The 27,701-nt window shown below is 43.9% G+C and overlaps 1 protein-coding gene across 4 annotated transcripts in view; it reads right to left on the minus strand.

Moving 5' to 3' along the window:
• LOC138195831 (sickle tail protein homolog) overlaps positions 1-27,023 on the minus strand; it is a 37,210-nt gene extending 10,187 nt beyond the window's left edge. Inside the window, exons 1-15 of one of the 4 annotated variants that reach the window (XM_069145516.1) lie at positions 26,923-27,023; positions 26,744-26,781; positions 26,487-26,656; positions 25,530-25,705; positions 13,945-14,081; positions 12,809-12,956; positions 12,435-12,735; positions 12,231-12,353; positions 11,078-11,354; positions 10,032-10,121; positions 9,447-9,825; positions 9,276-9,360; positions 5,255-5,518; positions 4,500-4,592; positions 365-2,212 (exon numbers count right to left, since the gene is read on the minus strand). In XM_069145516.1, the coding sequence (XP_069001617.1) occupies positions 365-2,212; positions 4,500-4,592; positions 5,255-5,518; positions 9,276-9,360; positions 9,447-9,825; positions 10,032-10,121; positions 11,078-11,354; positions 12,231-12,353; positions 12,435-12,735; positions 12,809-12,956; positions 13,945-14,081; positions 25,530-25,705; positions 26,487-26,656; positions 26,744-26,781; positions 26,923-27,020 (4,227 nt within the window). In that variant the 5' untranslated portion in view covers positions 27,021-27,023. The remainder of the gene's footprint in view (positions 1-364; positions 2,213-4,499; positions 4,593-5,254; positions 5,519-9,275; positions 9,361-9,446; positions 9,826-10,031; positions 10,122-11,077; positions 11,355-12,230; positions 12,354-12,434; positions 12,736-12,808; positions 12,957-13,944; positions 14,082-25,529; positions 25,706-26,486; positions 26,657-26,743; positions 26,782-26,922) is intronic. The other 3 variants (XM_069145518.1, XM_069145517.1, XM_069145519.1) reach the window with 3 other exon arrangements.
• Positions 27,024-27,701: the final 678 nt, after the last annotated feature.

The following is a 27,701-nucleotide window of genomic DNA, read 5'->3' on the forward strand; positions in this document are numbered from 1 at the left end:
GTAAACTAAATCAGATGATATTAAACAACATTATCAGAGATGTGATTGGATGTAAACAGCCGTTATTCTGGGTAGCGTGAAGCATCGTCAGCATGACTAAAATATCCCCCTTCATCCCGGGAAACTCAGAAACCTACAGAGACCAGAAGAAAGGAAAAAAAAAAAGAGCAAGACCTGACGTTCCTGGACAGGTTTGAGAAGAGAGTCTGAGCCGCCATTCAAACAGGCAAGACAGAAGATCTGAGCACATTTTCTGCTTAAAAAGAGGAGAAGGATTCATAGAAAGTAGAGCATGTGTAGAGTCAGAGTGGAGAGTCCAGCACCAGCGAAGCAAGCGGGCCGCGTGGGCAGAGGAACATCAGACCTGTTTCTTGGAGGTTCTTCCAGCATCACATGGAGGCTGAGATTTGGATTTTTTACTCTGTGGTGGGTTTGGGCCTTTAAGGATCTGAGAGGCTGGTCTCTTAGACGGGCTCCTCTCCCTTTCTTGTTTGACTTTGCCTTTAAGCGGAGCTCTGTCAGTGGAGTGGCGGGAAGAATCGGGGCTCAAAGGAGGGGACGAGGGGGACGAGGGGGCGCTGATACTGTCCACACTGATTTCCAACTGTTTAATCGACTCTTCCAGACTGTTGATGGAATCGTACGTGTTCCTGCAGAGCTCCCCAACACGGGACTTCGAATGTCTGGCATCAGTGGGAGGGGACACCTTGGTGTTACTTTCTTTACCTAGCTTAGCTTGTTTGGAAGTGTTGCTGTGAAACTTGGTGAATTCCTTGGTGTGCTTCTTGGACTCCAGCGATATTTCCTCCTCATCCTCATACATAACAACTTCAAGAGTCTTCTTCCCCATCTTGTTGGTCCCTGTCCGAATCGCCTGGCTAATTGCAGCCAGTTTGTTTTTGGGTAACTTGAATTTGAACTTCCGTTTGGTCTCCGTCTTTCTCAGAGACTCTGGTTTACCCTGGTCCTGGTTTTCAGGGACCCAGACAATATTTGCTGAAGTACTTTCATGCTGCAGTTGTTGACTGTTCAGGTCTACGCCCACGGCGTGTTCCCCTATTTCCTGCTTCATCTCCTCTTTATCCACGATACTTTCTGAGGTCAGAAGAGCGTCGAGATCTTCCTCATATTCGAAGATGGTGGACAGACGCTTGAAGGCTGACTGAATGTCCATGGGCTCATTCAAAATAACGATGATAGGTTTAATGCTGGACTCATGGCTGTCCTCGAAGCCATGGTTCTCATGTCCCACATAAAAGAGTCCACAGTTCCCAGCTATAGTCTGTACGTTGGAGCCCCCCATCTTGGCCGGGTCGTCCTCTTTGGATTGGGTCCTGATTCTGGTCTGGGAGAGTCTGAATTTGCCAATGGAAGGCGGAGGAGGAGGCGGTCCCTCGTCGTCTGAGATGATGGGACTCAGACTCCCTCTTTCCTCTGAGAACGGTGAGTCGTTGCTGGATACCTGCACGGCTGCATCCTGGTTCAGCTGCTTGCTACTGTGGTTGTGAGTCAACGGTTGTAGGACCGGAGTCGATGTTCTCCACTCCCGGCTCGAGCTCAGGGACTTACTCTGCTGGATAGCTGGTGAAGGATCTACGATACAATCCTCTGGGGGGTTTTCTGTCTGTAAAGTTACAACTATCATCAGATTAGATTTCTCAGCTGGTCCTTCTTGGACTCCCTTTTCATTTGTTGTCACAGTTCCTTGAATGTTTTCTTTTTGTAGGGTAACGATTGATGTCAACTTGACCTTCTTGTCTGCAGTCGGGGAGATCAGCTGACCAACAACCTTCTCGTTAGTCTGATTGGAAGTTTTCACGCTGAGATCGTCATCTTTCTGGGAAGCTGGAGCTGTGAGTGCCTCCGTTTCCTTTGCTGTGTTGTGCGTTGGTTTTGGCACCTCCTCGTTCCGCCGCGCAATTTGAGCGTCTAGTAAAGCTACCAGTGGGAGAACCTCCACCTTCTCTGCTGTTGCACCGTTTACAGAAGGCACTCGGTTAACCACCTTCTCCTCCACTTCTTTCTTGTTATTACGACTGTTTTTCCCACATTCAGTATGTTCTTCGGGTCCAGCTATAAGTTTAACGTGGCAGCCATTTGTAATTCCCAGCGGGTGGTTCAGATTTGCTACTTGTGAGTTTCCCGCCTTTCCTTTCAACTTTTGGTTATTTTCACCCGATGAATGATTCTTATTTGACAGTTCTGTCATCACCTATAATTAGAAAAAGTCATATTAAACACTTAATGCAGATACAAAAATGTTATATTCAATCCCATTATAACTCAAAATCTACATTCATAGTTTCTACAATAAATTAATGACTCACCATGACTCATGTTTCAAGAGGTACATGCACATTATACTTCCAGTACACATTGCATAAAACATCTTGTCCAGACAGACCCAAAGTAAACTGAAAGCTCTTCTTGAACCATTTGCTGTAGAAGCACAAGTTTGGTCGGTGTTAGGTGCTACTGCCACTGAGTTATACAAGTTTGAACACACTAAAGTAGAAGGTTTTTTATTCTCGCCTGAGAATTTTGTAGAACAAAGGGGCCTGTAGATGACCGAAGCTATTATGCCATTTGGAGAGAGTTGGAGATGTAACAAGTAGTATGCTAAAAAAATGTCATATACATAAAAAAGAACAGATCTAAGATCTTAACAGGTGCTGGGTAATAATTATTATAATGCACAAAATATATAAACTGCCTGCACACTGCTGTAAATGTTTTAGAAATTCTGGCCTCAAACAGTTCTCAGAGGAGAGGAGTTGTTGTTTCAGGTACCAGCGAGATAATGAAAGTATTTTTTTTGCCAGTTTTCTACCTTCAGAAGTAAAATTAAGTGAAATTGATTAAAAACTAAAATCTCTCATCTACAACAGTATTCAGATGATTTGCTATAGCTGACTTTGTACAGGTTTAGCCTGCTTTAATAACCTTTGAGATGTGTTTAGAACTATTCCTGTGTAAAGTATGAAGACTCCACAGTTTACACCACATGTCAGGACAAAAACCCAGAAATGAACTCTCTGCAGACCTTCATGATGAAACTGTGGTGAGGGCCTGAAACCATCTCTAATGCTCTGAGTGTTCCCAGGAGCACAGCGGCCTTTATAATCATGAACAGGGAGAAGATTGTAAGGATTCTTCCTAAAGAAACTTAGTACCAGAGATGGGAGAACCTGCTGGACGTCCCAGCAGGTTTTTATGATCAAGTTCTGGTTCGATGGAAGCTCTTCAGTGAAAGAATACATGACTTATATGGCTGCTCGGAGGTGCACTAATCATGAACTCTGAGAGCATTAGGGAAAATATTCTCTGGTCTGATGTGACACAAACTGAATCCTTTGGGCAGAACTCCCATCATTATGTATGTTGAACACCAGACACTACTCATCACCTACCGATACCATCCGCATGGTGAAGCACGGTGGTGGTAGGATCATGCTAACGCTACAACGTCACAAGTGTACAGTAAATGAAACGACTGTAGTGTGTGGACTGTCTACACTTGTGAGTGTTAGCGGAGAGCTAAGGTTTATTCATCAGTAAAAGGTGCATATGATCAGGACAGAGTTTTTCTGGCTAATGTGTTTTTTTTAACCTCCATTTCTCTCCTCTTCTTGATGAAATACATCTAGGTAACAGAAAGAAAGGATCAGTTCATCCCTGATTTTATATCAGCAGCGTGTTTTGGTCATTTTCACCTTTTTTGGTAAAAAGAAAGCTTCACAAAGTGAAATACATGAAATTGTACCAGATGATATCAGTCATGATTTTACATCAGTAGATATTAAATAAATCAGAGGGTTTAAAACCCTTCAAGGCTCAGATTAAAAGTATTATTATTATGAGCCGTAGATGCTCTCATGACACATGATGTTTCTCATGTACATTAAAGTGTAAACGGTGTGTAAAAATCATGATGACACTGCAGAGAAGAAAACAGGTTGAAAAAAAAACACCAGCTGAGTGAAACAAGAACAAAGGTCGTTTTCAGACCTACTTCCTGCCTTACAATAAAGACACTGAGTATCCTCCAGTCAAGTTCTGCTAAACAGACGAGCATTTTGTCTCTGTAACAGGTTTAATGTCAATCTGGAAACCAATGAAATCACAGAGTGAGAGAACGAGCCACAGAGAAGTAATTCATTTATCATACAGGTGTTAATGTTAATCGTGAAATCTTAGTGAGTTAAAAGCTGAAAAATATTCACAGCACACCAACAAGCATCAGTTAGAGACGACATCTTTTTTTCAGTTTGTGCTGATTATGTTCAAATTCAGATATTTAACTCATTGTGGATTAAAACTTATTTTTCTGGCAGAAAGTCAGAAAACTGTTCTGTTCTGTTGTTGAGTTCACATCATGATGAAAGTCAGCAGACTTTATAAAAAGTGCCTTTCCCTCTGTGGTGAGGTGTGAATTAGAAGATCTGTTGATGAGTCGTTGATGATTAGTGGTTAGTTTTTTACTTCTGTATTTTTTTTACCTGAAACTCCGTTTCTCTGCTCTGGAGCTCAGAGACTGAACGTTCAGCCGTGACTCTGTTCCCTAAATCCCTCACAGGGCATTTCTGAAACACCTGGGAGAGAAGGGCAGAGGGTCCGGGGTAAAGGTTATAGGTCATAGAGACGAGGGTGGGCTGCAGTGGACGGCCAACACCTTTTATTAATGTTTTCATGTGTTGAATGGAGCCAGTTGGGGAACGAGTTGTGTTGTTGAACGCTGCAGCTTTGAGCCGACCTGAACTTAAAGGAAGGTTTCCTTTAAACTTATGCTTACAGTACAGATGAATCCTGTTTTGGTACTGTACTGCATGACGTAAACATAGGTCTTAAATCACCATCAAACAAACTTCATAAAATGGTTCAATACGAATCTGAAACTGGAATTAGATCAGATAAAAAGCCATCAAACACCTGCTCTGATGGAGAGTCGTCTGCTGCTCAGGACTAAAAGTATTAATAGTACCATCTCTCAACAAAGATCAGGACACAGCGCTTACTTCATCATACTTCACCATATTTGTTTTGATTTTGCTCTTACGAATGTCAGAGTTTACTGCAACTACAACCTGGGGGGATTTTTGTTATAATAACCTTAAAAATGACATGAAAATGCATAATTTTTTTAATCAAATAACTAAATAAGAGCCTCTATGACTCATTTATTTCTCTGAGAGTAAAGCTGATTCATTATTTGTTCTGTTTAAGTTTAAATACAAAAAACATTTATTAAACATACCTGCAGCTCTTTCATGAATTTATTGTCCTCCTCCTCCTCTTCTTCCTCTTCCTCTTCCTCCTCCTCTTCCTCTTCCTCCTCCTCCTCCTCCTCCTCCTCCTCCTCCTCCTCCTCCTCCTCCTCCTCCTCCTCCCTGTGTGCTGTGGTGAAGGTGGAGGTGGAAGCGGCCGGAGGTGCAGGAGAACAGATCTGTGGTTTAGGTTTGAGGTCTGGAGGCTGTCGGGGGGGTTTGGGCTGAGGAGCGACGGGTGGCTCCTTCTCATCCTTCCACAGACACACAGAACAAAGTGGACCAAATCAACCAATCAGCTGCTGGTTTGGGTTGTTTGTCCTTTGTTTTCCTGTAGTTTTATTACTTTGAAATGTGTATCTGTATATGATAATTTGATAAAAGTCTGTGGATATGTCCTATGATGTGCAGAATACTGTAATATTATGATTACTGTACTATTATAGGCTAATTAGTTAACTCATATAAACACAAACTCACATTATGTTTTGTAATCTTACATCACTAGAGTACAAATAAGAACACCATTTAGAGAGATACTGATATTTACAAATAAAAAACTTAATCATTGAAAAAATGATGATAATCTAATAATTAATGTTTCTCATAATTAATGTTTTAATCCAAACCCATCTGAGACTGCACTGACCTGCACACACCTTTTTACAGCTGCTTTTAATGTTTGACTCATATTATTTTAACTGTTACTAGCAGATATTAATGTGATTTCTGTGATTCATACTTTTATTGTGATCATTTTAACCTGTAAAGTGTCTTTGAGTATCTTGAAAAGCGCCATACAAATAAAAAGTCGTATTTTTATTATTAATGAACGATAAGTTACATGTGATGAGCCTGAATTGATGAACATATTCAGGTTTCACTTTGTTAAAAAGACGTTCCTGAGGATTATCATACAGCTTGTGAAGAAAGACTGGGGAAATACTGGTCTGATCCGGAGAGACGGCATCCATCCTACTTTGGATGGTGCAGCTCTTCTTTCTAGAAACATGGCCATGTCTCTTAACAGCCCTAAAACCTGACATCCAGGGTTGAGGCCAGGACGCAGAGCTGCAGTCTTACAGCTCCTCTGCAGCTTCTTTAGAGCTGTCACTCACCCAAAACCTTCAACATCCCATAGAGGTTGTGTCTGTACCCAGACCACCTATATTTAAAAAACTCAAGAAAAGATCTATCAATAAAAATTTAATAAAAATGGATCCTACCAAATTAATGGATAAAAAAAAAAAAAAATCTGACAATTAAAAGCGGATTATTAAATATGAGATCTCTCTGGTCTAAATCTCTGTTAGTAAATGACTTGATAACTGATCATCAGATTGATTTACTCTGTCTCACAGAGACCTGGCTGCAACAGGAAGAATATGTTAGGATTAATGAAGCAACTCCTCCCAGTCATATTCATTATCATATTCCTAGAGATTCAGGAGGAGGAGGAGGAGGAGGAGGAGGAAGAAGAAGAGGAAGAGGAAGAGGAAGAGGAAGAGGAAGAGGAGGAGGAGGAGGAGGAGGAGTGGCAGCAATCTTCCACTCAAGTTTATCAATTAATCCAAAGCCTAAACTTAGTTATAAATCATTTGAGAGTCTGACTCTTAGTCTCTCACCCAAACTGGAAAGCAGAGAAACGGATTGTATTGTTGTTGTTTATCTCCCACCTGGTCCTTATTCAGAGTTTCTAACTGAATTCTGACTTTTGATCAGATTTAGTGCTGAGTTCAGATAAAGTGATGATAGTGGGAGACTTTAACATTCATGTTGACGTGGACAACGACAGCCTCAGTTCTACTTTCAGCTCATTATTAGATTCTATAGGCTTTTATCAGGATGTAAATAAACCCTGTCGCCGTGGTAACCACACCCTCCATCTGGTTCTGTTGTATGGGATGGAAACTGAAAATGTAATAGTATTTCCTCCAAACCCTGTTTTGTCGGACCACTTCTTATTAACATCTGAAGTTCCAATAATGGACTACACAGCATGTGGGAATAAATCCCACTACAGTAGATGTCTGTCAGATGATGTCGTGGCCAAGTTTAAGGAAGCAGTTACATGTTTATCCTCTTCGATGCCGTGTGTTAAAGCAGTGGAAGACATCTACGTTGATCTTAGTCCCACACTAGTGGATCATCTGGTAGAAACACTGCAGTATCTCTGCTACAACTCTAGATGATGTCGCCCCTCTGAAGAAGAGAGTCATGAACCAGAGGAAGTTGTCTCCATGGTCCATTAGCCTCAGATAATGGACTCATCTCTGTACTTGTTCTTCTGGACCTCAGTGCTACTTTTGATACGATTGATCATACGATCTTATTACAGAGATCAGAAGACGTTACGAGGATTAAAGGAACTGCATTAGACTGGTTCAAATCCTACTTATCAGATAGATTCCAGTTTGTCCATGTCAACAATGAGTCTTCCAGACAAACAAGAGTTAGTTATGGAGTTCCACAAGGCTCAGTGTTAGGTCCAATACTTTTTACTTTGTACATGCTTCCATTAGGAGATGTCATCAGGAAGCACTGCATCAACTTCCATTGTTATGCAGATGACACTCAGCTATATCTTTCTATAAAACCAGATGAAACTAATCAGTTAGTAAAACTTGAAGCCTGTCTAAAAGACATAAAGGCCTGGATGACCAAAAACTTCCTGCTTCTAAATTCAGACAAAACAGAAGTTCTTGTACTTGGTCCTAAACACCTCAGAAACTCTTTCTGTAATCACTTAGTTACTCTAGATGACGTTGTCTTGGCCTCCAGCAAAACTGTGAGGAACCTTGGAGTCATCTTTGATGAGGATTTGTCCTTTAGACACTGTATAAAGCAAATCTCCAGAACTGCCTTCTTTCATCTACGTAATATTAATAAAATCAGGAAAATCCTTCCTCAGCGTGATGCAGAAAAACTCATTCATGTGTTTGTTATTTCTAGACTAGATTATTGTAATTCCTTGTTGTTAGGATGTCCAAATTACTCATTAAAAACCTGCAGCTGATCCAAAATGCTGCAGCAAGAGTACTGACAGGATTTATCAAGAGAGATCATATTTCTCCAGTTTTATCTTCTCTTCACTGGCTTCCTGTGAAATCAAGAATAGAATTTAAAATTCTCTTGATGACTTACAAAGCTCTACATGACCAGGCTCCATCATATCTGAGAGATCTTATAGAACCATATAATCCTAGCAGAGCACTTCTCTCTCAGTACGCTGGTCTACTTGTGGTTCCTAGAGTTTACAGAAGTAGAATGGGAGGCGGAGCTTCAGTTTTCAGGCTCCTCCCCTGTGGAACCAGCTCCCAGTTTGTGTTGGAGTGGCAGAAACCCTCTCTAGCTTTAAGATTAGACTCAAAACGTTCCTTCTTGATGAAGCCTATAGTTAGGGCTGGCTCAGGTAGACCTGAACCAACCCTTAGTTATGCTTTAACTCTCTACAACTCATATCTCACCATTACATCTCATTAACTTCATGCTTCTTCTCCCATAGTTTCTTCTTATTATCTGTTGTCTCCATTCAGTTCCTTCACTCGTGTAGTTTCTGTTCTTTCTTTTCCAGATGTCCCGTCATGGAGCTGCATGTCTCTGCTCTGTACTTGTTGTCTCCACCAACAGTTCTTCTCTTGTATCTCTATGCTGTCCTTTTCTCTCTCTGCTCTCCTCTCACCCCAACTGGTCAAGGCAGATGCTCCGCCCACCTCTGATCCTGGTTCTGTTAACAGATGCTCCGCCCACCTCTGATCCTGGTTCTGTTAACAGATGCTCCGCCCACCTCTGATCCTGGTTCTGTCGGAGGTTTCTTCCTGTTAAAGAGGAGTTTTCCCCTCCTAGCTTATGTGGGAATTGTTGAATTGTTGAATTGTTGAATTGTTGAATTGTTGGGTTTCTCTGTATAATGTTGTAAAGTTATTCTGTAATCTTGTCTTTTGTAAATGCACTTTGATTTCAGAAGTTCAGAGTTCCTCTGTATGTCCCTGTGTGTGGCCTGGGACTCACCTGGGCTCGGACAGGCTCCTTCCTGCTGGTGAAGATCACCTCTCCGGACCTTGCTGTGGTGAGACCTGAACTGACAGCATGGAACCTGGGGAGTAAATAAGAGACATGTATTTTAGTTTATTTATAGATTTCAGATTATCAGATGAGTCTGATGCTCGGTGATGAACTGACCTCCGCGGAGGAGGAGGAGGAGGAGACTTCCCGGCCGGGTCCGGACTCTGCTTCATCTCTTTGTCCACACTGGAGCGGCGGGGTTTCTCCACCTGTGGCCGGCCGCTGCGCTCCGTGATGGGACTCGCTGTCGTTGGAGCAGGTGACGGAGGAGCTGATGGAGGAGCAGATGGAGGAGCAGGTGATGGAGGAGCTGACAGAGGAGCTGATGGAGGAGCAGATGGAGGAGCAGGTGATGGAGGAGCTGACAGAGGAGCTGATGGAGGAGCTGATGGAGGTGCTGATGGAGGTGCAGGTGATGGAGGAGCTGATGGAGGTGCTGACGGAGGAGCAGGTGATGGAGGAGTCTCCACGGAGGCAGCAGGAAGCTGCGAGGCTGCTGCTGGAGCGAAACACAGCCAATCAAATCAAAGCTAATCACAGATTTAGCATATCTCGCTGTTTAAGATAATTTCATCCAGGATGAAAGAATCGATCCTCAAACTGCTTTCAAAGAACTAAATTAACTAGATGAGAGTGATGAGGTTCATATTAGCATGAATTAAATTAGCCTGAGATCGTCTTTTGTTCAAACTGGAGTTATACCTGTGTGGAGGGGTTTTAATGGGGTGGAGTCCACCTCATCACTCTGCACAGGTGTGTGTTCCTGGGGGTCAGACGGAGGCTCCCCTGAGGCTGCAGCACACACACAATGCTTAAGGATGAAACTTTGTCTGTAACATTAAAACACCACGCAAATCAAACTACAGTTGAACTGACAATCAAATGACAAACACCAATAATGGAGAGTACTATTGTAATATATAGTTTATATTGTGTCATGACCCTTTAGTCCTCACAGCTAAAACACACTTTTGTGCAATCAGCTGCATCTGTGTGCTTTAACATCTTTTTTCATACTTTTCTCTTCATATTTAAAATATGTTGCTCTGCTGCCAGGAAACATATCCATGTTTGTGATTGGTCAGATGCTGCAAACCCCGCCTCCTTTAATATTAACATGTGCACAGTTGGATGGGTAAACTCTGGGTCTCCAACCAGGAAGTCTCCATCTACCCAGTAGTTCAAACTTCCTCCATCGTGTGTTCTCTTAGTGTGATTATTGCTCAGATTTGTACTATTATTAATATTGTTGTTATTATTATGTTTGTTGGACTTTGTTAATGCAGATCACAGAAAGATGTTCTGGTCTGTTTTGAAGTACGGGCACCTGGGTTCTGAAAGATGTTTACATGTGCAGCACATAACCCGGATACTGGTGAAGTAATTATTGGTTGCTGTGATACTGACAGGTTCAAATAGGTACGTTTTTATATTTTTAGACTTTATTGGCGTCTTTAGGTAAAAAAAATTGTTTCCAGTTTAGTTGCTTTTCATGAGTCATATATTGCTTTGTTTCTGCATGACATTCAACACATCTTTATTTCTGACACAGGGCAGTGCTCCTCTGATGACATCACAGCTGTGTTGACATTTTCTAATAGTTTCAGGTCCTTTAACTACTGACACTGCTAAATAGACTGCAGACCTCCAACAGCAGGACCTAAAGCTCCACAGGAAAAGGTAACAATTCTGTGATTAAAACATTGTGGTCATGCTCACAGCTCGGCAGAGGGATTGTTCGGATTTACCCCTGAGTGTCTCCAGACCGGTGTCCTGTTCTGACTGTGATGTAGAGGAAGTTGTCTGTCCTGCAGCAGAACCAGAGCATCCCTCTCTGGGATCCGAAACATCCAGATCAGGGATGGACTTCATCAAGCTGGCCTTCGCCTCCTGGAGGACCCGGTCGAAGTCGGTGCTGGTGTCGTTGGGTCGAGTCTCACTGGAATCAGAGCCGGCTGCTGGTTTGGCTTGGCTGGTGGTGGTTTCTACACTCTGACTGCCTTCTGGAGTTCGTCTCTCTGTCATCTGTGGAGGAAACACAGAGTGAGGGAAGTGGGAACAGATGAGGGGGGGCGGGGCAAGCAGGAGGTTGGGCTCAGAGACACAATTCTGTCGTGGAAATCACTGCATGGGCTCAGGAACACTTGTGAAAACCATCGTCTGTGAACACAGTTCATCGCTGCGTCCACAAATGCAGGTTAAAACTCTCCAAAGAAGAAACCAGATAGAAACATGACCCAGAAACACTGCCGCCTTCTCTGGACCGAGATCATTGAAGATGGACTGAGGTGAAGTGGAAAACTGTCCTGAGGTCTGATGGATCACAATCTGAGATTCTGTTTGGAAATCATGGACGCTGCATCCTCCAGGTTAAAGAGGAGAGGGACCATCCAGCTTGTTATCAGCTCAGTTCTAAAGCCAGCATCTGTGATGGTACAGGGATGCATTAGTGCACATGGCATGGGTAGCTTGAACATCTGGAAGGAAGCATTAATGCTGAATGATATATTCAGGTTTTGGAGCAACATATGCTGCCATCCAGACAACGTCTCTTTCAGGGAAGGTCTTGTTTATTTCAGCAGAACAACGTCCAACCACATTCTGCACGTATTCCAACAGCATGGTTCTCTAGTAGAAGAGTCCGCTGATAAACTGGCCTCCTGCAGTCCAGACCTGTCAATCATTGAAAACATCTGGAGCATCAGGACATGAACAATACAACAAAGGAGACCCTGAACTGTTGAGCAGCTGAAATCCTCTATCAGGCAAGAATGGGACCACATTTCAAAACTGGTCTCCTCGGTTCCCCAACGTATTCAGGCGGCCCGGAGTCGGGACAGACTGGCAGGATCGTCATAGATAAATGTTGAGCACCGACCTCCGTACGTGTCTGAGTCTTACCGCGGTCTGCTCACTGTGACTCTCAGGTGGCGGTGTCGCTGCAGGTATGTCTGGTCCATCAGACGGCTGAGGGCCTGGTCTCCTGTGCAGGGCGGGGCTGTCCTCTCTGTTGCGAGGACTCACCTTCACAACATCCCGACAAGAACACTCATTTACATCCCCTGCTCACATTATGTCACCTAATCATGAGTCAGCACATCGTACCTTGGCCACGGTGGGCGAGTCCCGTCCATGTGTGGGAGTCAGTGGGGGGCTGGGGTGGTGGTGGGAGGGCTGGACCGCTGAGGCTGCTGTGCTCTTCATCCTGCAGGCCATGACAGGGGAGGCGGAGCCTGCCAGGCCGAGCTCAGCCTGGCTCCCAGAGAGCGGAGGGGGTCTGACCGAGGACCGGGGCTGAGGTTTGGGGGAGCCCTGGGGGCTCTGGGTCTTCGGGGGTCCCTGGTCTACTTCCAGGACCTTCAGAGACTCCATCTGGGCTGAGCGGGCCGGAGGAGTCGACACACATCTGTGGGAAACGGAAACATCAAACACGTCTGCTGGACCGAGCAGTTCTTTCTCTGAGTGACACCACTGAGTACCTGCGGAGGCAGCTGAGGGTTTCAGTCAGAGCTTTGACCCTCTTCAACATGGAGTCCATCTTATGAGGCTCTTCCTTCAGGAACCGCACTGCCTCCACCTCCAGCCTCAGCACCGAGCGCATCTTCACCTGCAGCTCCGGGAACTCACCTGGAGACAACCGAACAGAGAGCCAATGAAAACCACCGCTGTGCGTCAGAGCAGATCATTAACAAACAATCAGTGGTACCGATATAAGGTGACAATCTCAGTCTCTTACCAACCGAAATGTATGAGGGCCCGAGCACCGAGTGATGCCTTAGGCCCTGTCGTATTGCAAGGAATTATTATTATCCTTCTGAAAAATCAATCGCCCTTTTGGCAGCTTTAACATTTTCAAAAACTCATGAAATTTTGCACAAAATTCTGCCGCAGTGAAAATGTAAGTATTTTATAGGTTTTGGCAGTAGGCTTAGCAAAATGGCTCTGTAGCGCCCCCTAAAGTGAAATCTAAAGGCTGCTTTCACCTACAAGAATGAAGTTTGGTGGACATGTGTATCACACCTAGATCTGCAAAAATGTCTCTTGGCACCATGACCTTAACTCCACAAAAAGTCCGCCATCTTGAATGTAGCAGCCATTTTGATGATTTGCACATGTTGTACTGTAACGGACTCCTCCTACAGAAATGATCAGACGAACTTGAAATTTGGTTTCTGTAGTCTCAAGATCTCCAAAGTGAAAAGTGTGTAAAATAAGTGTTTTCGTCAAATGGTGTTTCCTTGGCAGCCATTTTGAGCATCTCGCCATGAAACTACAAGTTAATATAATTTCGAAGTACTTCGTCCGATCTTCCTCAAACTTTACATGTTTGATTAAAGTCCCCCCTTGAAGATATCTGTATGGTTATATTGAGTCCTCAGCATAGCGCCACCTGCTGGCAACAGGAAAGGACATTTTTCATACTTTCACATGCTTCATCATCATCATATCCCTCCAACATCCCTCCATCTTCTGACTCCACCCTTTCAGATAACTCTTGTGTGTGATCTGTTTACATCCAAATATCAAAAGACTGCATGAATGCATTTTATCACAGGTTTTATTTGGAGTAACACGATATGTCAGTCCTGTCTTGATATAAACTAAATTAACCGACCTTTCAGGATGGCCAGAGCTTCTCCGACCCTCCGAAGGCTGACCGCTCCCTCCTCCACATCCCTCAGAGTGATTGACAGCTGACTGGGACAAGAGGCAGAGCTTCTTTGCAAATGGTCCACATAATCCTCCAGGTCACTGAAGTGAAAGAGAGTAATGGTGTGCTTTTAACACGCAACACAGTCAGAGAAATGAACTGTGTAGCAGCCTAGTGTCAACACAAGATGACAGCAGAGAGTTGATGTGAGGAGTTCTACCGTCCTGCTGGTGGGCCTCAGATCAACTTAATGAAGGTTCAGACCTAATAATAAATCTAATCCTTTGAATCAAATATACTGAACTAGTGAGTCTGCAGTGGGAAGTGTGTTAAAGTGTTCTGACACGGGATCCTCCTGCCTGTACAGAGCAAACCAGTCTGAGAACGTCTTTGAGTGTATGACACAGACTATGGTGTATGTGTGGGTGTGGGTGTGTGTGTGTGTGTGTGTGTGTGTGTGTGTGTGTGTGTGTGTGTGTGCGCGTGTTATTGTAAGAAGCAGTTCTGCCTTTTGCCCTCCAGACAGAGAAACATTTTTCCTCCGTACTTCAGATGCTTCCTGAGAGATAAACACATCTGGATATGATCAGTATAAAACAGCATGTGGAGCTGAATTATATAGTGAGAAAACATCGAAACTCAAACAAGGTCCTTAATGAAACATAATAATCAAATGATGGAACACTTTTATGTAACAAATGTTTCTTAAAGAAATATTTGCAGCTGTGACTGAGTGCTGATTACTCTGGTGGCTGTTAAAGGTTGTGAATGACAACAAGTTACCAATTGTAATTTACCAGAACACTAGTTTTACTCAAAGTATTTATACACTCTCATTTCAGACTATCTGAAGATAGATCATAGTGAGAAAAACACTTCAACGTTGATGTCAATAATGCCTACACCAGGAGAAAACTGCTTATGCAACGATAATAGAACTGGTTACTCACTCAATATGTTTACGCTGCTGTGGTGAATAAAAACTATTATACAACAAGTAGCTCCGCCCCAGAGATCTGATTGGTCAATTGTACATTTGGAACAAATCACCGTGACATCACACACTGCTCATCGCTAGAAATATCACTCCACCTCCTCAATGGGAATATAGAATTAGAATAGAATTTCATATAACATGTAATGTAATATAGTTTCTACTTGTTATATATCTATTAAATGACCCATTTGCATCAAGTCGGGTGTCTTTTGGTCCTTTTTGGTTGCTCTAATATTTGTCAGGATCCTTGTCTGACCCTATGTGTTTTTGACCTTTGTTTCCCCAGATCTCCTCTCCTCATGTTATGTCATTCCATTGTTTGCTGTTATTTGCCATGTGCTTCGTGTTTTGTTCTGTGTCCTCCTCCACCCACCTCCAGTCACCTCCCATGGCCACGCCCCTGATCAGCCAGCACAGCTGCTGATTATCCACCTGATCACCACCTGCAGGTTGACACACCAGTGCCTCATCCCATGAATCACCTCCCGACACTATATCAACCCTGGTCCTGCAGTCCTGAGGTGTCGGTCCATACTGTCTGCTATGTCCACTCACCCCCAACCTGTTGCCAGTGCTATCAGCCATCTGTCCTGTCGTCTTGCTGTGGACTACCTCAATTCTGCCTGCTGCCCTGTGTCGGACCTCGGGAGACCACACAGTGGACCTGTTCCTGCGCTTTATAGGACCTCTGGAGCTGCCTGCCTGCCAGCCTGCCTGCCTGCCGTGTCTATGGCGGGGGACACGCACCTGCTGGCCCCGTCCTCCAGTGAGAGTTCGTTGGAGTTTCTCTCTCGACTCAGGAAGAGGAGAGAGGAAGAGGAAAAGAGACATTAGGCTCCTAGACACCAGTAAATAAAGACTGAACTCGATTCTGTGTCTGTATTTGGGTCCAGTCCTGCCGCACCACATAACAGAATGGACGACCATGCATGGACTCAGCGGGCACAGACTCGGGTCTTAAGACCATTACTCTGTTCCATTATCTGGCCAATCAGGCCCACTGGAGCTTACCGGGCCCAGTTGAACCCAGAACAGGTTTTGAGGGAACCCGCCTGGCCTTCTGGGAACCCCCCAGGAGGAGGCAATGTCGGGTTCACCGGTCGGTGGGCTCCTGTCCAGGTCCTGCATCGTACCTAGCCTCAGTCTTTGAGGACTCAACCTCTGAGACAGAGTCTTCAGCCCCGGCAGCTGCCACAGATTTTCTAGCCCCCGCAGCCGCTACGGACTCTCCTCCTGTTCCTGTCTCCGGCCGGGTCGATGACGCCGTTCCTCCTGTTCCTGTCGCCGGACGGGTTGCCGAGCCCAGGCCACCGGCTTCCAACTGGGTCGACGACGCCGTCCCTCCGTTTCCTGATTATGGGCAGGTCGCCGACGCCGGGCCACTAACCTCCAGCCAGGTCGATGCCACGCTTCCTGCTCCTGTCTTCGGTGGGGTCGACGCCACACCTCCTGGCTCAACCTCCAGCTGGGTCGATGCCACGTCTCCAGTTTCTGCCTCCGGCTGGGTCGACACCACACCTCCAGCTCAGGGTCTGGAGGGATTCCGTTTTTGCCGCTGACGTCCTCCAGCTCCGCATCTGGAGGGATTACGCCTTCGCCACCGACGGTCTCCTGCTATGCGTCTGGAAGGGTTCCGCCTTCGCCACCGACCTCCTGTTCTGCACCCAGAGGGGTTCTGCCTTAGTCGACGCTCCCCTACTGGTCTCCGAGTGAATATACGCCGTTGGTTTCCTGCTGTCCTCCCAGTGACTCTCGGCCGTTGTGGTCCGCTCCCATTACTGTCTCGTGGTCATCCTCCAGAGCGGTTACCCAAGTCTGTCCTGCTTCGTGGCCGTCCTCCGGAGAGGTCACTCAAGTCTGTCCTGCCCCATGGCTGTCCTCCGTCCACCCAAGTTTCCTTACTCGTTGTCTTCTGTTGTTGTGGTCCTCCTTTATCTGATGTAATGCGTGATTGTGGTCACTTATAAATCCAACGTGCTAAAAATAAGTATTAACATTATTGGTGCATCTAAATTTCTGTTATCGATTAGTCGGACTGGTTATGGTGGCGAGGCTAATGGTAGCTTTGGGCACATCGTATGTACTGGTGGAAAAGGACACAGGATTGGTTCAGCGCTGCACCTGAAGTGACACCATCAGCCACTTTTTTATTTTTATCTTTTTTGTCGCTCCAACAGAGAACGCATATGAACAGACCCATGAAAGCCCTGAAGACAGACATGATGTGGAAGCAGACGTGTTTCACTAACATACATTATCATAAAGATATTTTTTGAATGCAACTTTCTGATTCAGTTAATCATATGAAAACTTAAGCTGACTCTTGTCAGATCTATATGTTCAGCTGATTAAATAAATAACTGTTATTTTTGCAACCCCAGTAGTTGGAGTTTATAGTTACCCTGAAGCTACGTTACCACCAAAAACATGATTCTTTTAGTATTCATGTACTGACAGTAATCATATTTGCATGGTTGTCGTCTTTGCTCATGTTGAATACCAAATTATAGTTTTAAAATGCCCCTTGGAGAATCTGCAGTCTGTTTGTATTGTTCATAAGAGGACGAACTGTACAACTTTCATCAGCCTCAACTGTCTGTACTGCTCACACACGGTCCATTTGTCTTTTCAAAGACTTTATAAATATTAACTGGTTTTGACAGATGTGATCTGTGTTTTTGGTTTGGAGTGATTTAGACTTTAAGAGACCTGCAGGAACCTGTACAGTCAGTGAATACAGCTCTGAATCAATGAAGTACGTAGAATTGTGTACCAGTTACGAGAGACATCTAGTGTTCTTCTAGAATCAGTTACACAACTCATTTTCCAGTGGACATGCTGAATTTTTAAATGTGAAATTACAAAGAATTAGTGGATTTCATCGTCTACGGTTCATAATATCATTAAAAGATTCAGAGAATCTGGAGAAATCTCTGAACACAAGGGACAAGGCTGGAAACCAATATTGGATGGTGGTGATCTTCGGGCCCTCAGGCAGCACTGCATTAAAAACACACTATTCTGGAGTGGAAATCACTGCATGGGCTCAGGAACACTTGTGAAAACCATCGTCTGTGAACAGTTCATCGCTGCGTCCACAAATGCAGGTTAAAACTCTCCAAAGAAGAAACCAGATAGAAACATGATCCAGAAACACCGCCGCCTTCTCTGGACCGAGATCATTGAAGATGGACTGAGGTGAAGTGGAAAACTGTCCTGAGGTCTGATGGATCACAATCTGAGATTCTGTTTGGAAATCATGGACGCTGCATCCTCCAGGTTAAAGAGGAGAGGGACCATCCAGTTTGTTATCAGCTCAGTTCTAAAGCCAGCATCTGTGATGGTACAGGATGCATTAGTGCACATGGCATGGGTATCTTGAACATCTGGAAGGAAGCATTAATGCTGAATGATATATTCAGGTTTTGGAGCAACATATGCTGCCATCCAGACAACGTCTCTTTCAGGGAAGGTCTTGTTTATTTCAGCAGAACAACGTCCAACCACATTCTGCACGTATTCCAACAGCATGGTTCTCTAGTAGAAGAGTCCGCTGATAAACTGGCCTCCTGCAGTCCAGACCTGTCAGTCATTGAAAACATCTGGAGCATCAGGACATGAACAATACAACAAAGGAGACCCTGAACTGTTGAGCAGCTGAAATCCTCTGTCAGGCAAGAATGGGACCACATTTCACTTTCAAAACTCCAGAAACTGGTCTCCTCAGTTCCCAAACGTTTACAGTGTTGTTAAAAGGAAAATTAACCTGTCCCAACTTTATTGAGATGTGTTTCTGACATCAAATTCAAAATGTTTTTTTTTTTTATAAAACAATAAAATTTCAAAATTTCAACATTTGATATGATGTCTTTAGTCTATCTGCAAAAAAAAATATTGGTTTATGTGATTTTCAAGTCATGGCATTGTGTTTTTATTTACATTTTACACAGCATCCCAACTTTTTTGGAAACAGGGTTGTATTAAGTATTGCAATTTTTAATTAAATGTGCAACAGCTAAAGCTCCACTGATATGTTGGAATCTTGGCAAAGAATCATAACTGTTTGTTTATGGAAAAATGGACAGAGATGTGAAATCTCGTGGGAAAGAAGCTTTTCATTTTATTCTGATATCTATAAGCAAGGTTACTGAACTATACAAAGAAAATTACATTTACTGAAGAAAACTGCCCGAGTGAAGCTAATGTTTTCTCGATTCGTTGGTATTTTGCTAATCGTGTGTGTGTGTGTGTGTTTGTGTGTGTGTGTGTGTGTGTGTGTGTGTGTGTGTGTGTGTGTGTGTGTGTGATTTGAATTGGCGTGCAGAGCAATAATCATATCACACTCAGCCTGGAACTCCTACTCGTGAAGCTTGATAAATGCCAGGCCTCTGCTCGCATACAAACACGAGGATGAGTTCTGATGTTTCGGGAAACTCATGACATGCTCGATCAGATCAACCCCCCCCTCCGCCTCTATTTTTAACAATATGTTTCTCCACATCCTCCCTCAGCCCACAGATGTTTCTGTCTCATATGCCACCAATGACGTGACTTCAGATGCAGTGACACCATCAGGAGCATGATGTCAGGTCGAGCGTGCAAATGTTGAAAAGGCTAAAATATCACCACTAATGGAAAGTCCGATCTTGCTTCAACTTTAAAGGCCTAATATTTGACACTTTTCCTGGGTTATTTGGAGCCTTGACCTCCAGAACAAGATATTTTTTGTGGTTTTAAGTACCAACTCCAGCTTAACACAGTTTTACATCTCCTCTCCGGCGGTTTTGATCCTCATTCAACAACCATTCTTATAAAATATAAAATATATTCTTAAGACCCACTTATGCTGTTTTTATGAAGATTCTGGCATTCACCAATGTTTTCATATTTTCAGGTAAGAACAGAATCTACGCACACTCCAGAGCACACTTACACACATCCGACAGATTTGATTGCGTTTTCTTTAATTCTACAGTTAAATGAGATTATAGTAACATTTAAATCAGCTGATCAAGCCCAGCCTTTCTCCCCTCAGTTCACATCCTGTCAAATTATAAGACAAACATGGTTAATGACGCTTTGAATTTATGTTTCTATACATTTCTTGTCATACCAGATGAGGGTTCAGTCTCATGATCCTATAAAGTCTAACTCACCTTTCAATATAAATTAGAAGAATCTTTGAAAAATACAGCCACTTTATGCAGGTGGAGCCTTTTAAAGGGGAGTGACTGTTTATTAAATGTCAGGGCAGATATGCATGATGCATGTCAGTGCCTGAACTGAGCGGGTGAAGGTTGAAAACCTCGACCTCTGCAAGACTGAAAATCATATTCCTACTTTTTAGAGATAAATGAAGTTGCTATTTAGAAAATAAGCCAAAAACTAAATTAAATAGATGTGAGGTGAGAAAATGTTAGTATTAATTGGATCTGTTTAGACAGAAGGGTGATGTTTGAATAAATATGATCATGTAAATTGGTTGAAGCACTCTACTGGATTATTTTATAAAAAAAAGAAAAAGTCAGATGCAACAACAAAACCATGTTTCACCTCTTTAATTCCACTGAAGAAGGAAATGGAGCTGAATCAGAGCAGATGATCTTCAAAATGTCCTTCCACATCCAACAGAAATATTTATAGCTGATTAATAATTTTTAAAAATATTTTTTCAACTTCTTCTGCATTTTTTTTAATTTTTTTTTACAATTGACAGTTTTTAAGTTTTTTCATCCATCCATCCATCCATCCATCCATCCATCCATCCATCCATCCATCCATCCATCCATCATTTTCCGCGTATCCCGGGTCAAGGCGCGGTGGCAGCAGGCCAAGCAAGTTTTTTTATGATCCAACTTAAATCTTTCAAGCAAACTGCCATGTAAAAGTAGAATCAGAAGTAATCTCTCTTCTCCTAACGACTGATTCAAACAAACTTCAGTATCTCTTCGGTATATCTATTCAGTCATGTCTCGGTTACTCTCTAAACATGATGAACTATCACTGTGATGGTGCTGCTGACCCATCAGAACTACAAAAGAACAGAACTACAGAACTATAGAAGAACAAAAGAAAAGAACTACAGAAGAACAGAACTACAGAAATACAGAAGAACAGAACTACAGAAGAAAATACTCCAGAACTACAAAAGAACAGAACTACACTACAAAACTACAGAACAACAGAACTACAGAACTACAGAACTACAGAACTACGGAACTATAGAACTACAGAACAATGGAACTAATAAAAAAAGAAGAACAGAAGAACAGAACTACAGAAATACAGAACTACAGAAGAAAAGAACTACAGAAGTACAGAACTACAGAAGCACAGAAAAGCAGAAGAACAGAACTACACTACTGAAGAAAAGAACTACACTACAGAAGAATAGAACTACAGGACTACAGAAGAACAGAACTACAGAAATACAGAACTAAAGAAGAACAGAAGAAAAAAAGAACAGAAAAACAGAACAACAGAACTACAGAACTACGGAAGAAAAGAACTACAGAAGAACAGAAGAACAGAAGAAAAGAACTACAAAACTACAGAATAACGGCACTACAGAACTACAAAAGAACAGAACTACGGACGAACAGAACTACAGAACTACAGAGGAAAAGAACAACAGAACTACGGAAAAAAGAACTACAGAAGAAAAGAAATGCAGAACTACAGAAGAGCAGAATAATGGAACTGCAGAACTACAGAAGAACAGAACTACAGAACTACAGAATAAAAGAACTATTGAAGAACAGAAGAACCAAAGAACAGAACTACAGAACTACAGAATAAAAGAACTACGGAAGAACAGAAGAACCAAAGAACAGAACTACAGAACTACAGAATAAAAGAACTACGGAAGAACAGAAGAACCAAAGAACAGAACTACAGAACTACAGAAGAAAAGAACTAAAGAATAACACAAGAACAGAACTACAGAACAACAAAAGAACAGAACTACACTACATAAGAACCAAACTACAGATCTACAGAACTACAGAAGAAACAAACTACAGAAGAACAGAACTAAAGAAGAACACAAGAACAGAACTACAGAAAAAAATAACTACAGGACTACAGAAGAACAGAACTACAGAACTACAGAAGAAACTGAAGAACAGTAGAAAAATAAGAACAGACATAAAGAACTACAGAAGAACAGAACTACAGAACCTGAGCTGTGTTACCTGAGGTGTGTTACCTGGGCTGTGTTACCTGGGCTGTGTTACCTGGGCTGTGTTACCTGGGCTGTGTTACCTGAGGTGTGTTACCTGGGCTGTGCTACCTGAGCTGTGTTACCTGAGGTGTTACCTGAGCTGTGTTACCTGAGGTGTGTTACCTGAGCTGTGTTACCTGGGCTGTGTTACCTGAGGTGTGTTACCTGAGCTGTGTTACCTGGGCTGTGTTACCTGAGGTGTGTTACCTGAGCTGTGTTACCTGAGGTGTGTTACCTGAGGTGTTACCTGGGCTGTGTTACCTGAGGTGTGTTACCTGGGCTGTGTTACCTGAGCTGTGTTACCTGAGCTGTGTTACCTGAGGTGTTACCTGAGCTGTGTTACCTGAGCTGTGTTACCTGAGGTGTTACCTGAGCTGTGTTACCTGAGGTGTTACCTGGGCTGTGTTACCTGAGGTGTGTTACCTGGGCTGTGTTACCTGAGCTGTGTTACCTGAGGTGTTACCTGGGCTGTGTTACCTGAGGTGTGTTACCTGGGCTGTGTTACCTGAGCTGTGTTACCTGAGCTGTGTTACCTGAGGTGTTACCTGAGCTGTGTTACCTGAGCTGTGTTACCTGAGGTGTTACCTGGGCTGTGTTACCTGAGGTGTGTTACCTGGGCTGTGTTACCTGAGCTGTGTTACCTGAGGTGTTACCTGGGCTGTGTTACCTGAGGTGTGTTACCTGGGCTGTGTTACCTGGGCTGTGTTACCTGAGGTGTGTTACCTGGGCTGTGTTACCTGAGGTGTGTTACCTGGGCTGTGTTACCTGAGCTGTGTTACCTGAGCTGTGTTACCTGAGGTGTTACCTGAGCTGTGTTACCTGAGGTGTTACCTGGGCTGTGTTACCTGAGGTGTGTTACCTGGGCTGTGTTACCTGAGCTGTGTTACCTGAGGTGTTACCTGGGCTGTGTTACCTGAGGTGTGTTACCTGGGCTGTGTTACCTGAGCTGTTACCTGAGCTGTGTTACCTGAGGTGTTACCTGAGCTGTGTTACCTGAGCTGTGTTACCTGAGGTGTTACCTGAGCTGTGTTACCTGAGGTGTTACCTGGGCTGTGTTACCTGAGGTGTGTTACCTGGGCTGTGTTACCTGAGCTGTGTTACCTGAGGTGTTACCTGGGCTGTGTTACCTGAGGTGTGTTACCTGGGCTGTGTTACCTGGGCTGTGTTACCTGAGGTGTGTTACCTGGGCTGTGTTACCTGAGCTGTGTTACCTGAGCTGTGTTACCTGAGGTGTTACCTGAGCTGTGTTACCTGAGGTGTTACCTGGGCTGTGTTACCTGAGGTGTGTTACCTGGGCTGTGTTACCTGAGCTGTGTTACCTGAGGTGTTACCTGGGCTGTGTTACCTGAGGTGTGTTACCTGGGCTGTGTTACCTGAGCTGTTACCTGAGCTGTGTTACCTGAGGTGTTACCTGAGCTGTGTTACCTGAGCTGTGTTACCTGAGGTGTTACCTGAGCTGTGTTACCTGAGGTGTTACCTGGGCTGTGTTACCTGAGGTGTGTTACCTGGGCTGTGTTACCTGAGCTGTGTTACCTGAGGTGTTACCTGGGCTGTGTTACCTGAGGTGTGTTACCTGGGCTGTGTTACCTGGGCTGTGTTACCTGAGGTGTGTTACCTGGGCTGTGTTACCTGAGCTGTGTTACCTGAGCTGTGTTACCTGAGGTGTTACCTGAGCTGTGTTACCTAAGGTGTTACCTGGGCTGTGTTACCTGGGCTGTGTTACCTGAGGTGTGTTACCTGGGCTGTATTACCTGAGCTGTGTTACCTGAGGTGTTACCTGAGCTGTGTTACCTGAGCTGTGTTACCTGAGGTGTTACCTGAGCTGTGTTACCTGAGGTGTTACCTGGGCTGTGTTACCTGAGGTGTGTTACCTGGGCTGTGTTACCTGAGCTGTGTTACCTGAGGTGTGTTACCTGGGCTGTGTTACCTGAGGTGTGTTACCTGGGCTGTGTTACCTGAGCTGTGTTACCTGAGGTGTTACCTGGGCTGTGTTACCTGAGGTGTGTTACCTGGGCTGTGTTACCTGGGCTGTGTTACCTGAGGTGTGTTACCTGGGCTGTGTTACCTGAGCTGTGTTACCTGAGCTGTGTTACCTGAGGTGTTACCTGAGCTGTGTTACCTGAGGTGTTACCTGGGCTGTGTTACCTGAGGTGTGTTACCTGGGCTGTGTTACCTGAGCTGTGTTACCTGAGGTGTTACCTGGGCTGTGTTACCTGAGGTGTGTTACCTGGGCTGTGTTACCTGAGCTGTTACCTGAGCTGTGTTACCTGAGGTGTTACCTGAGCTGTGTTACCTGAGCTGTGTTACCTGAGGTGTTACCTGAGCTGTGTTACCTGAGGTGTTACCTGGGCTGTGTTACCTGAGGTGTGTTACCTGGGCTGTGTTACCTGAGCTGTGTTACCTGAGGTGTTACCTGGGCTGTGTTACCTGAGGTGTGTTACCTGGGCTGTGTTACCTGGGCTGTGTTACCTGAGGTGTGTTACCTGGGCTGTGTTACCTGAGCTGTGTTACCTGAGCTGTGTTACCTGAGGTGTTACCTGAGCTGTGTTACCTAAGGTGTTACCTGGGCTGTGTTACCTGGGCTGTGTTACCTGAGGTGTGTTACCTGGGCTGTATTACCTGAGGTGTGTTACTTGAGGTGTTACCTAGCTGTGTTACCTGAGCTGTGTTACCTGAGGTGTTACCTGAGCTGTGTTACCTAAGGTGTTACCTGGGCTGTGTTACCTGGGCTGTGTTACCTGAGGTGTGTTACCTGGGCTGTGTTACCTGAGCTGTGTTACCTGAGGTGTTACCTAGCTGTGTTACCTGAGCTGTGTTACCTGAGGTGTTACCTAGCTGTGTTACCTGGGCTGTGTTACCTGAGCTGTGTTACCTGAGATGTTACCTGGGCTGTGTTACCTGGGCTGTGTTACCTGAGCTGTGTTACCTGAGGTGTTACCTGGGCTGTGTTACCTGAGGTGTTACCTGGGCTGTGTTACCTGGGCTGTGTTACCTGAGCTGTGTTACCTGAGGTGTTACCTGGGCTGTGTTACCTGGGCTGTGTTACCTGAGCTGTGTTACCTGAGGTGTTACCTGGGCTGTGTTACCTGAGCTGTGTTACCTGAGGTGTTACCTGGGCTGTGTTACCTGGCCTGTGTTACCCGGGCTGTGTTACCTGAGGTGTTACCTGGGCTGTGTTACCTGAGCTGTGTTACCTGAGGTGTTACCTGGGCTGTGTTACCTGGGCTGTGTTACCTGGGCTGTGTTACCTGAGCTGTGTTACCTGAGGTGTTACCTGGGCTGTGTTACCTGGGCTGTGTTACCTGGGCTGTGTTATCTGAGGTGTGTTACCTGAGGTGTGTGAGGATCCTCTCCCCGGTCGCCTGATAGTGGACCCTCTCCTCCTCGATGGCAGTTCTCTGTCTGTAGGCCGCCTCCTCAGACTTAGCCAGTCGATCACACATCAGCACCACCAGCTCGTCGCCCGCCATCCGCAGCATCGAACTCACGCTCTCCTGGTTGGACAGCTGTGTAATACAACACACAGAACAACGTATTTATATCGTTCTCCACCTCCTGAGGGAAACGTCTGTCTCTGACGCTGCTGAACGCTCCACTGTGTTCACCAACTTCATGAGAACCACCATTAAAGACATCGTTCCCATGGTAACATGTCTTCACATCATCATTGCATTCATTGTTGTCATTATAGCTTCAAAGATAACACAAATCACATCACTGTAATTCACATATATACAATATTTACTGCCCTTATCACAGCACCCACTAGTCTTCCCCAAGAGTCCATGTGCAGCCATGTCAGCTGTCATTATCATTATTATTATATTTATCATTACTTTTATTAGCTTCATCATCATGATCAACATTATCATTGTTGTTATCATTATCATGGTCCTTATTAATAATTTTATTATCATTCATTTTTTATCATCTTCATTACTATTAATATCATTAAGCCTATTATTATTATCACTATTATTAGTATCACCATTATTATCATCATCAATTTTGTTATAATCATCATTATTATTATCAATATTGTTTTATCATTATTATCATTATTACTTTTATAATACAATTTTCAATCATTATTATTGAATAATTGTATTATCATCATCATTATTATTATTTCCATTATTATCACCATTATTATAATACATTTTATTATCATTATTATAATTATTATTATTGTTCATTTGATCGTCATCATCATCCTCATCATTATTATGATCATTATTTTTTATAATAATAATAATAATTATTATTATTATTATCATCAGTGAGCACCTGTAATCGTCTGAGCTGGTTGAGTTGCAGTCGCAGTTCACATACGTTCCTCTTGGCTGACACCAGGCGCTGCTGCAACACGCTGCTGGTGGGAGGGGCCAGAAGAGCCACAGGGGCGGGGCTGAAGCTGTCAATCAGAGCAGCAGGGTTCTGAGGCTCAGATGAAACTCCTGCAGGTCATAAAAAGATGATTCAAGGTTATCAGCATGTTCAAAGAAAGATATTCTTATAAATTAGTACCAGAAAATAAATCTCACCAAGTTTGTTGTTGAGAAGTTTACGACCTCCGTTCTCACTAAAATACAACACAATGATGATATTCAGAAACATCCAGTAAAGATCATTTACAGCATTATTTCTTGGTTCAGTTTTATGAATGACTTCACACTGTTGATTTATTGTGCTGTATTTGCAGCTGTGTGCAGCTGTTACAGACCTGACGGTGTCTTTGACCGCTGGAACATCGGGTCCCATGGACAGAGCGTGGTGCACCAGCCCGGCCAGACTGGCGATCTGGTCCTCCATGGCTTTCATCCTTTCACTGAAAAACAGCAACACACACTGATGTAATAACCAGCAGATACAGACTGTGATGGATTTCATTTCAATAAATGTACTGGACTTGAATTGTCCATATGTCGGCTGCAGTGCTGAGTCTGCAAAACTCTTAAACTGCAATACCAGCGAGTGCCACTTGGGTTGGTTCCTAAAAGCCTCCGTCTCCATAGACTCCCATTCAACTTCTCTCATCAAATCGAAAGTGAATACATTTTATTTTATTTATTTCAGTGTTGTTAGCGGTGGATCTGACCGATCTGATCGGAAACCTGACGATACTACGTCCCGCCCACTGATAGCTGTAACCTGACTGCACCACAGGCCTGTCAATCAAACAGACACGCCCCCAAAAACAGGTCTTCTTGAATCTTCTTTTCTAATGAATGAGGGATTATTTTCAGATGGACCTCCAGAAAACTAATAAGAAGGAGTGACTTTAGCTAACAACACCGAGATAACTGATGGACACATTTTATTCACTTTGGATTTGATGAGAGAAGTTGAATGGGAGTCTATGGAGCCGGAGGCTTTTTGGAGCCGACCTCTAGTGGCACTCGCTGGAATTGCAGCTGAAGACACTTCTGGATCAGAACCATTTTACAGACCTGAAGCTACAAACTCTTTTATATCCAGTCTGTAGTTTTATATCCAGTCTGT

Source organism: Embiotoca jacksoni, unplaced genomic scaffold (assembly GCF_022577435.1).
Source record: "Embiotoca jacksoni isolate LCO1_2020_lvr unplaced genomic scaffold, fEmbJac1.0.p SCAF_127, whole genome shotgun sequence".
In the NCBI taxonomy this organism is placed as follows: Eukaryota; Metazoa; Chordata; class Actinopteri; family Embiotocidae; genus Embiotoca; species Embiotoca jacksoni.